The 12,293-nt window shown below is 37.0% G+C and overlaps 1 protein-coding gene across 2 annotated transcripts; it reads left to right on the forward strand.

Annotated features, from left to right (window-relative positions):
• Positions 1-4,201: 4,201 nt before the first annotated feature.
• On the forward strand, positions 4,202-11,455 carry LOC132558461 (transmembrane reductase CYB561D2-like). Of its 2 annotated transcripts, none has more exons than XM_060223037.1 (3): positions 4,202-4,268; positions 9,477-9,514; positions 10,893-11,455. In XM_060223037.1, the coding sequence occupies exons 1-3, from the start codon at positions 4,202-4,204 to the stop codon at positions 11,451-11,453; spliced, it is 666 nt and encodes a 221-aa protein (XP_060079020.1). In that variant the 3' UTR covers positions 11,454-11,455. The 2 variants fall into 2 exon arrangements, with proteins under 2 accessions (XP_060079020.1, XP_060079021.1); XM_060223038.1 differs by lacking the exon at positions 4,202-4,268 and adding an exon at positions 4,528-4,596.
• Positions 11,456-12,293: the final 838 nt, after the last annotated feature.

Consider the following 12,293-nt stretch of genomic DNA (forward strand, 5'->3'; position numbering starts at 1 on the left):
CCTGAACGATAGCCAACTGGTATAACCTTCCACCTCAACCTTTTCAGGGCTGAAAGAACTTAAACAATCATGTAGTTCTTGAATCTTTGACTTTTTTTTGTTTTTGTTTTTGTTTTTTTTTTTTTTTTTTTTTTTTTTTTTTTTTTTGTTTTTTGTTTTGTTTTGTTTTGTTTTTTTTATGCTGAAGTTATGAACAAGTGCTTTAGAAGGCAGCAAATTATTTTTTTATTGCTGAAAAATAGCTTACCTTTTATACAATGGGTTTTGCCACCTCGTAGTTTTAATGCCTTGCTATCAGCAGGACAACTAGGTGTGGGTATCGGTGCCTGTAAAACAATGTCAGTCATTAGAATGATAATGAGTGCCATGTATGTCATACACGAGATTGTGTGACCGTTGTCATTATGTTCATTAGGGTCTAAAGAAAGAAATCCGCGGACGTCAGCTGTTGATAAATTGTCCCATTTGGTTTAAACTTGAGATAATCATAAGATTGACAAGCAATTGTATGTCAAGAAGTGAACTTAAAAAAAGTTAATTAAACTTTTGAAAAAATAAACTCATCTCGGGAAGACATGTGATACTTAAATTTATGTTTTATTGTAGTATTTGGTCTACTTACCCCAGGGGCGTATTTCCCATACAGACCTGATGTTTTGGAGGTGAAATAGGAAGTTCGCACAGATGACCTGAATCTTATCGAAAACCGACCTTCCCGAAAAAGGATACACCGCAATTTCTTCTTTACGTAGTTGAATGCCTTACACTGTCCCGAATTTTCACATTCTCTGGCACATTGTTGAAATCCATACGGGATAAGATCGGCAAACACGGACCCATGAAAACTTATCCTAGTCTCGTTGATGGACCGGGTCGCAGCAATGTTCGTAAAAACACAGACGAAAAGGAAAAATGTAAACTTTAGAATGCAGATTTCACTTGCCATGGTTTTTTTTTTAATTATTTATCATATGTCGCCAACAAGTAAGATCATGTCAAGTCAATGTGTTATAAATTTGTCTGAAAGTTCCTTGTTATATATTTGTCTGATCCATAACTCAAACAGTTTCTCAAATAGTTCTCACACAGTAGTGCGTGCTGGGAATGTTGTTGTTTCCTTTTCCAATAAAATATTTACACATCCATCTTCCCTTAGAAACCCACTACATCGTAGTGACGCTTTCTGCACCTCTTCCTATCACGAGCTAAAGATTAATTAACGAAAGTCGTTGATATGTAACACTTGAGTATTTGCAAAGACCTAAATCTTCTCATTAATATTACACATGCTTAACGACTAGGAACAGTCCAACCCAAATATATTAAACATGCTAAAGTAGGTATAGTAGTTATAAAACATTGTATTAACCATGCATGGAAAACGAACCTGGAATTACCATTGAATATCGACCAAACTACATGTACATTAGGTTACCGCCATAGGCCTGAGAACTGCATTCAGTACTGGAAAATAGAACCCGTCAGGTGTTTTCGTATAGGTTCGGTATGCCTCTTTCAAATAGGATTAAATATAAATATAACTTATTTAAAACATTTTAAACGAAGAATTCGTTTTTCTGAATACATTGCCGACGTACTATATGCTTATCTAGGTATGGAAAGTTAATTTTCGTTTATAGAAATTAGAGTTGTCCTCCCCTTTTGTATTCTCACAAAATAACAAATACTGCAACTAACTGTGGTATGACATTCTCGTCACGAACACATGAAATAAGATTTTTTTTTCGTGGAGATTATAAAATGCAAACTGCGTTCGACACCTAGTAAGGGAAGAAATTACTTTTTTTTTTTTTTGTTATTTACTTTAAAAATAATTTAACAGATATCTGTTCACGCTTGAGGCTCGAAGTCCACGGTGCCCCATAGAAATAGCTGTATATTGTATATTCGTGAGGGGGGGACTGTGGCAATGATACGGATTTGTTGACGGGAAGTTTAATATAGAAAGATGGCTACTACTTATCTGAGGAAATCCTTGTGGAAATGCCTTTCACTTGTTCGTTGATTTTATAAGTAGCAGAGACACTTGTTTTTTCGTAATCTCTAGGATGTTAATGTGCTAATAAACTTAGATTTACTTCTTTATGGAAATGAAAATCTGTGTCGCAAGACTTTCACCCATGAGTCCCATTGTAACTTTATTTATACAATATTGGGTACTGCTGTAAAAGTCTTATCAAAGCTGTTTGAATCAGCAGGAATTTGCTGACATATCATCCATACAAAGTTCCCCTGTAGAAGAACCGTTTTGCAAATGTCGAATATATATATATACAGTATTGTTATTTTTCTTTTTGTTTTTTACTTGGTTAAATAGACATTACAAAAACTTTACATGTTTGATTTCACTGACATGTTTACAAGTTTAATTTCAATATTCCTAAGTCGTCATACAGCATACAGTTCAAAACTCAAACAAAGACACATTAACACATATCCTTCAACCCTCCATTACACACACACACACACACACACACACACACACCCTCACATCCTCCATGTCACATACGTACACATACCCACACACACACACACACACACACACACACACACACACACACACACACACACACACACACACACACACACACACACACACACATTCACACATACACGCCCACACACACACACACACACACACACACACACACACACACACACACACACACACACACACACACACACACACACACACACACACACACACACACACACACACACACACACACACACACACACATACACCTTCACACACACACACCCTCACATCCTCCATGTCACATACGTACAAATACCCTCACTTTCATTCGTTATACAAATATAAATACTGTTTGCATATAAATTTAACATGCTGAGACATGTTGGGGGTAAGAAATGCTTACATACTGCCTAAATTCCTCTGTTGATATGAAACTATTAAAAGAACAGACTTTGCTAGCTTGTATCCCGTGCTTTTAAATATGTATTTTTGAACCGTGTGTGTTACACTTTTACACATGCGCAACAGCAATAAAGTATATTATGACAGTCGATTGGTTCATGGACTTGTGATATGATATCGCGCCATTTTGACTGAATAGCAATTTCAGTGCATGTGGACAACATCTGCTCTGGTAATGACAAAGAAGGAATTGGTAGTGAAATTATCACATCAGCGTGAGATATTCCAACTGAAAAATCTTAAAATGTCGCTTGTTTCGAACATTTCAATCGGAAACACCAATCAAACGGTGAATACATAGTTAAAATATTGCGAACATTTTGGTTACTCTGGTAGAAAGTCATCAAGGTAATCGTTACAACTGTTTTCCTTTCTTCTTCTTCTTCCAAAACAAATATTCATGTTCAACGTAAATTTGGATGTGGAAGCTGTCAAGTGATGTCAACTCACTTCATTACTAATGATAGTGTACAGCCTGTCCGTCTTTCACGAAGACATTCGATCTCTGAATACCTGATAAGAACCAAAACGGGATCGAGTAACTTGCCTGACAACAGGAAATACTTTTACTATTTTCAACACTTTTGAAAGTGTGAACAGTCTACTGACCAACATTTATAGAAAGACATTTGAAATAGGTAGATGCTTTCGATAATTATTGAGTCGAGTTACTTCAAGTTAAATGATATGTGAAGTATGTTCAGCAAGCAACGCCGTCCTCTTATTTGTGGGTATTTGTGTACTTATACGTGACGTCACTGAAAACAACGGATTTTAAATATAACGAAATCCCGCAAACGTAAGTATGTCAGTGGTTAATTGAAAATTATTCAGCTTTCTTCTACTTTCCATTTTGAAAAAGATCAGTTATGCTCATTATGTATGTTATTTATTTGCTTGATGTGTTCTCGCGTGAAGGTAGTTTTGGTTACAGTATCTAGACGTTGTCTGCCTGACAAATGTAAGTGTTATCCCCCTCTATTATACTCCATATACTGAATCTGTTTGCAAACACTAAAGCTCAGGGGAAAACTTGCCAACAGAAGGCCAAAAATGCGAGTGTCGTTTTTACCTCGTGCCATGCTACGCAAAATATCATATGGTCATATTACACTCCGTGAGAGATCTTTACAATGTTTGACTCTCTAACAAATTTACGCTGATACGAGAAGCTTACATTTGACATCGACGGTCTCAAAGTTTGTTGTCGAGCTGACGACGCCGCCAGAATCAGCAGGCATGGTAGCCCACGTAGCAGCTATTGCGTTGACGGCCTTTATGATATACACTGCCGTTCCTGGTTCCAGTAAGTGTGTTTCAATATATTTGTTCTAGTGATTCTGTCGATGCGTCGTGTTGAATCGCTTACTGGAATGCACATGACAATGTCCGGGTCCAGAGTCGATTGAGCAATAGATCGACCGGGCCAGCCCTCGGCCCATTAGTTTCGGATACCTTAAGAATCATTTCTCGCTAGCAACACCATATGGACGAAATGTCATCAAACAGATACATAATTTTAAATGTGTTCGTACTGATCGATGAAACACAAGTTTTCTTCTAGAAAAATATCCACAGATCCGACCACAAATTTGCTCACCTGAAATGAATGCACTTCCGTTTCTGATGATAAGGTTAATTTTCCATCTCTATATTTACAGCTCGCTGGTTAATTACAATCAGAAATAAGTTATCAAAAGTGATAATTAAAGAAAATCAGTATAAGACGTGCATGTTTGGATTTCCGTTGCCAAAAGTGGCAAGAAAGCGTTGCCTTTTATCAGAGACATATATATCACGTGATATAATATACGTATCTGCTTTTATTCATGGTCGATTTTTAATCACATGACAGATGACTACAAAACACTGGCATCCGAGGATGGATTGATAGGTTATTTCATCATATCTGTGAGGATGTTTGACATGAAGAAAATCGTATTAAGAAAAACACATAATTATCCGAATGTAAGATAACAAGGGTCATGCTCGCTAAAATGGTCGTTCCGAAATACATAAAGGTCCATAACTGATGTCCAGATGATACTTTAAGTTTAGGATACTGTAGATTACACAAGTATACCAGTGATGAATCTAAGTATATAAGCCAATCACAACAGGTTCGGGATAAGTTGATTTTTATTAGTGTGAAACGTCTACCAGTTTTGCCCGAACAGTGGGCTTCTTCAGGAAAAATTTTTACCCCTAAGGTACTAAAAATCAGGAAAAGGTTTTTATTGTTATTTGTGACGTCTTACAATAGACATCACATGATTATAACGATAAATCAACTTATCCTGAACCTGTTGCGATTGACATATGTACTTAGTTTCCCCTATTCTTCAATCGCCCTGCATACTGGGTGGTATCCGGGCAAGGGATATAAAGAACCAACAGAACCTCAATAAGAATGTACCGTGTTGGTGCTACCCCTGGATTTATATGGTGATCTACATGCGAGTCCTGAGAATTTTTTGGAAATACTTAAATTTTGTATTATGGGACCCATTAAGGTTGAAAAGGACTTATGACAAATGAATTGTAGATTGATTACTATGTACTTCATTTACATATTTATAATTGAGGTTAGATCTGAAAATATTGTCACAAACTTATGATTATGTGGTGTGAATGATGTACGAGCATGCATGAGCGAATGCCGATATTTATTGTAGTATTCGTAGTCATGCCGTTGTCCAGGTAGGTGATCTATTTTTGGCCACGTCACCTGTACAACCGGTCCGTGTACTTGTGTGTGACGAGTCGTCCTTTGTGTTTCGAATGTGTGTGACAAGTGGACTTATATTGTGCTTTGTAATGGGTTTCAGAGTGTGTAAGTCAAGTGGCCACTGGTATGAAAGTTGACTTCGTGAGTAGTGTTCCTTTGTGTTAGCAGACAGAGCTTGGACTCCCAAGAGTGCAGACGTGTTTATGACACTCTGTTTTTATTGGCTTTGTCTCTTCCCCATGAACTTATTTATCTGTATGTACTTTATCTACATGTACTATGATAATTTTAAACATGCTGAATACAACGTTTTAATTATATCTGTATCCATGTGTCCTAGTCGTATCTGAAGTTGAAGTGAACGGAGTTCCACTACGCGTGCCCTAAATCTAAAGGTGACAATGCTATTTGTCACAGTATTTAGGAAAAATGTCTTAAATGAAGGATACTACAACTAAATATGAAGAATATACCCGACATATGATCTGATGGCCTGTTGATGCTTAATAGGCATACATGTACTTTGACCAGAAATTTAGTACTTTTTTAAGATGTATGGAATGACATACTTAATAATTTATAGTTACTTAGAGTTAGTTTTCCAATACAGAACCATTGTTCCTCTTCACCGAACAGGATGTTTGTTTCAAGTAGGTCTGTCATTTCCTGGGAACACTTTCGATCTCTGCTCTATAGTTGTGTGCATCAGTATTTGATTTTTCAACACCTTGTCAGATCTGTTCTTAATGTATTGGTTTTTGGTGCTGTGACTAATTTTCTGGAAAATTATTCTGTATATTCTCCACACTCTCAAATAGTATGTGCTGTTTCATGTGCTTGTTTTTTACCCTCAGTGGACATATTTTCATAGAGTTTCCTTTGAAGCTGTTTCTGGCTCGTTCGAGTTCACAATATCATGTCACAAATATCACCAATCACACAGTCCATATGTGAACATGTATGCATATACAAGTACCCAGTATACTTTGGTAATAGGACATCACACTATAAGTTAACATTTTTAGGTCATCTGACCCGAAGGGTCCGATGACCTATAGTCATCATGCTTCGTCCGTCGTCGTCCGCCGTGCGCCTTGCGCCGTCCGCCATGTGCCGTCCGCCATGTGCCGTCCGTAAACTTTTCATTCAAACGACTTCTTCTCAAATACTAGAAGGTCTAGGGGGCTAATACTTGGCACAGAGGATACTGGCATGGAGCTCTACCAAGTTTGTTCAAATGAATGACCTTGACCCACTTTAAAGGTCACAGGGGTCAAATATGTTAAAATCTTTAAACAACTTCTTCTCATTAACCAAAAGGCTCAGAGTGTAGATATTGGGCCTGTGTCATGCTGGGATGAAGAACTACCAAGTTTGTTCAAATGAATGACCTTGACCCACTTTAAAGGTCACAGGGGTCAAATATGTTAAAATCTTTAAACAACTTCTTCTCAATAACCAAAAGGCTCAGATTGCTGATATTGTGCCTGTGGCATGCTGGGATGAAGGGCTATCAGGTTTGTTTAAATGAATGACCTTGAACAACTTTCAAGGTCACAGGGGTCAAATATGTCAAAATCTTTAAATAACTTCTTCTCAAATACTAGAAGGCCTAGGGGGCTAATACTTGGCCCATAGCATGCTGGCATGGAGCCCTACAAAGTTTGTTCAAATGAATGACCTTGGCCCACTTTCAAGGTCACAGGGGTCAAATATGTTAAGATATACAAAGGACTTCATCTCAATAAGCAAAAGTCTATGAGTGCCGATATTGGGTCTGTAGTATGCTGGGAGGAAAGGCTACCAAGTTTATTTAAATGAATGACCTTGAACAACTTTCAAGGTCACAGGGGTCAAATATGTCAAAATCTTTAAATAACTTCTTCTCAAATACTAGAAGGCCTAGGGGGCTAATACTTGGCCCATAGCATGCTGGCATGGAGCCCTACAAAGTTTGTTCAAATGAATGACCTTGGCCCACTTTCAAGGTCAAAGGGGTCAAATATGTTAAAATCTTTAAGCAACTTCTTCTCTTGAACAACTTTCAAGGTCGCAGGGGTCAAATATGTCAAAATCTTTAAATAACTTCTTCTCAAATCTTTAAATAAGCAACTTCTTCTCAATAACCAAAAGGCTCAGATTGCTGATATTGTGCCTGTGGCATGCTGGGATGAAGGGCTATCAAGTTTGTTTAAATGAATGACCTTGAACAACTTTCAAGGTCACAGGGGTCAAATATGTCAAAATCTTTAAATAACTTCTTCTCAAATACTAGAAGGCCTAGGGGGCTAATACTTGGCCCATAGCATGCTGGCATGGAGCCCTACAAAGTTTGTTCAAATGAATGACCTTGGCCCACTTTCAAGGTCACAGGGGTCAAATATGTTAAAATATACAAAGGACTTCATCTCAATAAGCAAAAGTCTATGAGTGCCGATATTGGGTCTGTAGCATGCTGGGAGGAAAGGCTACCAAGTTTATTTAAATGAATGACCTTGAACAACTTTCAAGGTCGCAGGGGTCAAATATGTCAAAATCTTTAAATAACTTCTTCTCAAATACTAGAAGGCCTAGGGGGCTAATACTTGGCCCATAGCATGCTGGCATGGAGCCCTACAAAGTTTGTTCAAATGAATGACCTTGGCCCACTTTCAAGGTCACAGGGGTCAAATATGTTAAAATATACAAAGGACTTCATCTCAATAAGCAAAAGTCTATGAGTGCCGATATTGGGTCTGTAGCATGCTGGGAGGAAAGGCTACCAAGTTTATTCAAACGAATGACCTCAACCCACTTTCAAGGTCACAGGGGTCAAATATGTTAAAATATACAAACGACTTCTTCTCAACAAGCAAAAGTCCATGAGTGCTGATATTGGGCCTGTAAGATGCTTGGAGGAGAGGCTACCAAGTTTGTTCAAATGAATGACCTCAACCCACTTTCTAGGTTTGGCTTGCTTTTTGTCAGATGACCGTTAAGGCCCATGGGCCTCTTGTGATGTATGTTTAGGTCTATACCAAGTATAGCATGAATGATCTGGTAGTTTTATACTGTAACAATTTAAAATCTAGCTCAGTCTAACTCTGTTTACTGGGTTTATTGCCCTGATAACTGCCAACCGTTACTTTGAGGCAGGGTCTATTTGTAGTAGCTGGTGGCTGTGTCACTGAACAATATATGGGAGACCCCTCGTATGTCATCCACAGCAGTTGGGGTCTTGCCTAAGAACACAATCAGAACAGAACAGACTAGGCCATTTCTTAGCTTTCCGGGAAACGCAAACTGCTACGGGTGTGGAGTGGCTAATCTTGGATCTCCGACCGAAATTATATACACACAATGCACTAACTCTTTGATGGGAATGTCATTGTTAGTTTAATGTATCATAAATAGACCATCTACCTCTGAAACACTGTTTTCAATTTTCACAATAATTCATGGAAAAAGCCTTTGGACATTGCTAGCCATTCCATTAGAGTCAAACAATAGATGTATTTGGTCACAATCTCAACCCTCATACTATGTATAATGCTATTTTTTTTCTCCAAAAACCAAGTGATACAAAATAAATAGAATGTATTTACTTCAAAACTGGAGAAGTAATGACAAAAAGACAAACAGTTGTTATTGGGGATTTGCTGATTAATTCTATTTAACATAATAATTTTCATATGCACAAGAGCCTGATGTATTCAAACTCATAGTTACTGTCATTGTATTATGTGTACCTCCAATGAGATGTTGAAGGATTTTGACATTGTTTGACATTTTCCTTATATTTTTCAGGTCTCTTTTCCTGGCACCCAACCTTGATGACAATAGCGGTAAGAAATGATCATTTTAGACGTTTATTGATTTTGATATTTTCATAAAGTATATTCTTACATAAGTCATTGTTGTTGTCCATCTATAATGATCAAGGTTAAAACATCTTAAGATCCCCCTACTGATACCAACTTATTTATTGTTCATTATTTGTCCTGATAACCCAACCATATTTATATTGATGTTCAATAAAATTAACATCAAATGCTATTTCATTGTCCTGCATCAAGTTCAATTCCTAATTTTGAATCAGAATTTGAATGTTGCCCCGGCTTTCCTCTCACAATAAGGCCCCTTGTACACTTCAATTAAGTCTGGGCCAACAAGATTTTAGCTTGTGAACAATTTTTACATAAAGTGTATGCATAGTGTACAACCCCAAACCTAGGGCATTTAATTGTGAGCACCAGGACCTGTTAGTTTAAGTGCTTGAATTTGCTCCAACTTGGAAACAATGTTATTGTTTCAAATAGCCATGCTGTATCAGTCAGATATGAGTGAGAAATAATTTCCAATATTGTAGAGTCTGTGCACCATATGAAAAGTGAAGAAAAGATAATTTAGGAGCAATACACAAAGGTTTTTTTACCCAACTTCATTTTCAAGCACTTCAACTTATGGTCCATGATACTCACTCTTCAGCAACCCTAGGGTAGGGGTTGGACACTTTGTTATCACCGATATATCCCTTAATGAAAAATAGTTTTTAATCTTTTTGTTTTATACATATATTTTGTGGTTGTTTTTAATAAAATATTCTCACAAATGTAGACACTGGCAAATATTTCACAACTGACACACACAGCCACTCCCTTTAACAGGGTGATGAGTGTTACCTGGTATTACATATTTGAATGTTAAGGTTTAGAAAATGATAGAATTTGCCTGCAATTAGTTATTAAACATAGTGTGTTATCATAAAAAAAATCATGTCTAAAAAATATCTTTCTGAAAAAAAGTTACGTACATTCATTAAAGAAATTATGTATGTTCTCCTGAGCAGTTTTTGGCTTTTCAAAATACATTACATCTATGTAATACATTCTTCCCTCTGTATAGTCACACATGTATACTGTATATGCATTGTATGTCTCTCTATACCATTTGTAAAAGTGTTAGGGTATTAATCAAATTGTAAATTCTCAAAACGATTCACATACCGTATAGTCGGTAATACTTGTGAGGAATTTAACTATGCTATATTCAGATAATTTACTAACGTAAGAGGAAGCTCGAAATTGAAAGTTCATCACAACTCTGAAACATGCAAATGAAATAACTATACAGTATACTTTAGTGTATTAATATTGTGAATAAGTATTTATGTTTTATTAATAATCTTTAGTTACCGGATTTTTTTTCCTGTCTGTTTTGCAGTTTATGCTGCTGATGTTTGAAGCAATCATTGTATTCTCCAGAGAGAGCTCTCTGATTCAATCTAGCTCACGTGTTGCTAAGGCAGAGGTGCATGCCTGGGTCATGGGCATAGCTGCAACGTGTGCCTCATGTGGCTTCGCTGCCATCTACGTCAACAAAGACCTAAACCATAAAAGTCACTTCATGACATGGCATGGCTTTATAGGCCTTCTCACCCTGTGCTATGTCATGCTGCAGCTAATCGGAGGAATACTTTTAAAATACAGTGGTATACTACGAAGTTTAAACATCCAGATAAGATTAGCTGATATGAAGTTATACCATGCTACGTCAGGCTTAGTTTTATTCACAGCTATCAGTGTTACTCTAATCTTGGCCTTCTGGTCCGACTGGTTCGTCTCACAAACCAACGTTTATACATGGTATGCATGTTTTATGGCCCTGTCCTGCATTGCAATGATTGTGATGATGCAGATTACATCAACCTACCTACCTCAAAGCCGACGACCCGGAATAGCATTCAACAACGCTCCAGCCCGCAAGCGAAAAAAGCAAAAGTAATTTTGTACATGTCATCATCATTTCATGTATTTCTATTGTTTATACTTTCAATAAATGTTATTTATACAGATGTGTTTGTGTAATGTTGTGAATAAGCATGTGACTTAACATGTTTTCTCCCAAATCAAACATCTTGGATAAGAGATCATCTACAAACCTATTCTATGTGAAGTCAGTTTTGCTTTGTTGCACCTACAAAAGTAGTAAATAGTAATTGCAAATTACTTTGTGTGTTTGTCTGTCCTTCAGTCCATGCTTTTGTATAAGGCTTTGTGTGTTTGTCTGTCCTTCAGTCCACGCTTTTGTATAAGATACCTCCTGAACCCATCAATAGATTTACTTCATAATCTGATCATCAAGTTCTATGCTCGATTTGATTTTAGAGGTCATCAGTAAAGGTTTCAGGTCAAAGGTCACACATTACCAGTTTTGAAACAAATTATTGTGTTGAAGATATCTCCGATGTAGTTCACATTTATTTACATCAAAGCTTCACACCATCAAGTTCTACACCTGACAAGATTTTAGAGCTCAACAGTGAAGGTTAAAAGCCTAAGGTCACTCCTGACCATTTTTGAAAAAAAACAAAACAAAACAAAAATTTGTGTACAAGATGCAATGTATCTCATGAACTCTCCAAATAGATTTACTTAAAGTAATGATCGGGGAGGAGGTGGTACATATCCATGTTAGCCCCATATTTTGTTTTTACCAATTCCACATTTTTTCTGTATTCATCCGAATGTTTATAAAGTCTTCTATGCATCTCAGTAATTGGTATATCAATCCTGCCTGATCTTTCACACGTACAGCTGTTCATTATTACGTTCTCACATGAAA

This window comes from Ylistrum balloti, unplaced genomic scaffold (genome assembly GCF_031769215.1).
Source record: "Ylistrum balloti isolate Yb309-2 unplaced genomic scaffold, AGI_CSIRO_Ybal_v1 Utg370790, whole genome shotgun sequence".
Taxonomy (NCBI): Eukaryota; Metazoa; Mollusca; class Bivalvia; order Pectinida; family Pectinidae; genus Ylistrum; species Ylistrum balloti.

Excerpts from the sequence above, each read along its gene's own strand:
- LOC132558461 (XM_060223037.1), top strand. The coding sequence starts at position 4,202 with ATGGTAGCCCACGTAGCAGCTATTGCGTTGACGGCCTTTATGATATAC. Across the intron at positions 4,269-9,476 it reads CACTGCCGTTCCTGGTTCCA|GTCTCTTTTCCTGGCACCCA; the intron begins GTAAGTGTGTTT and ends TATATTTTTCAG. Across the intron at positions 9,515-10,892 it reads CAACCTTGATGACAATAGCG|TTTATGCTGCTGATGTTTGA; the intron begins GTAAGAAATGAT and ends TCTGTTTTGCAG.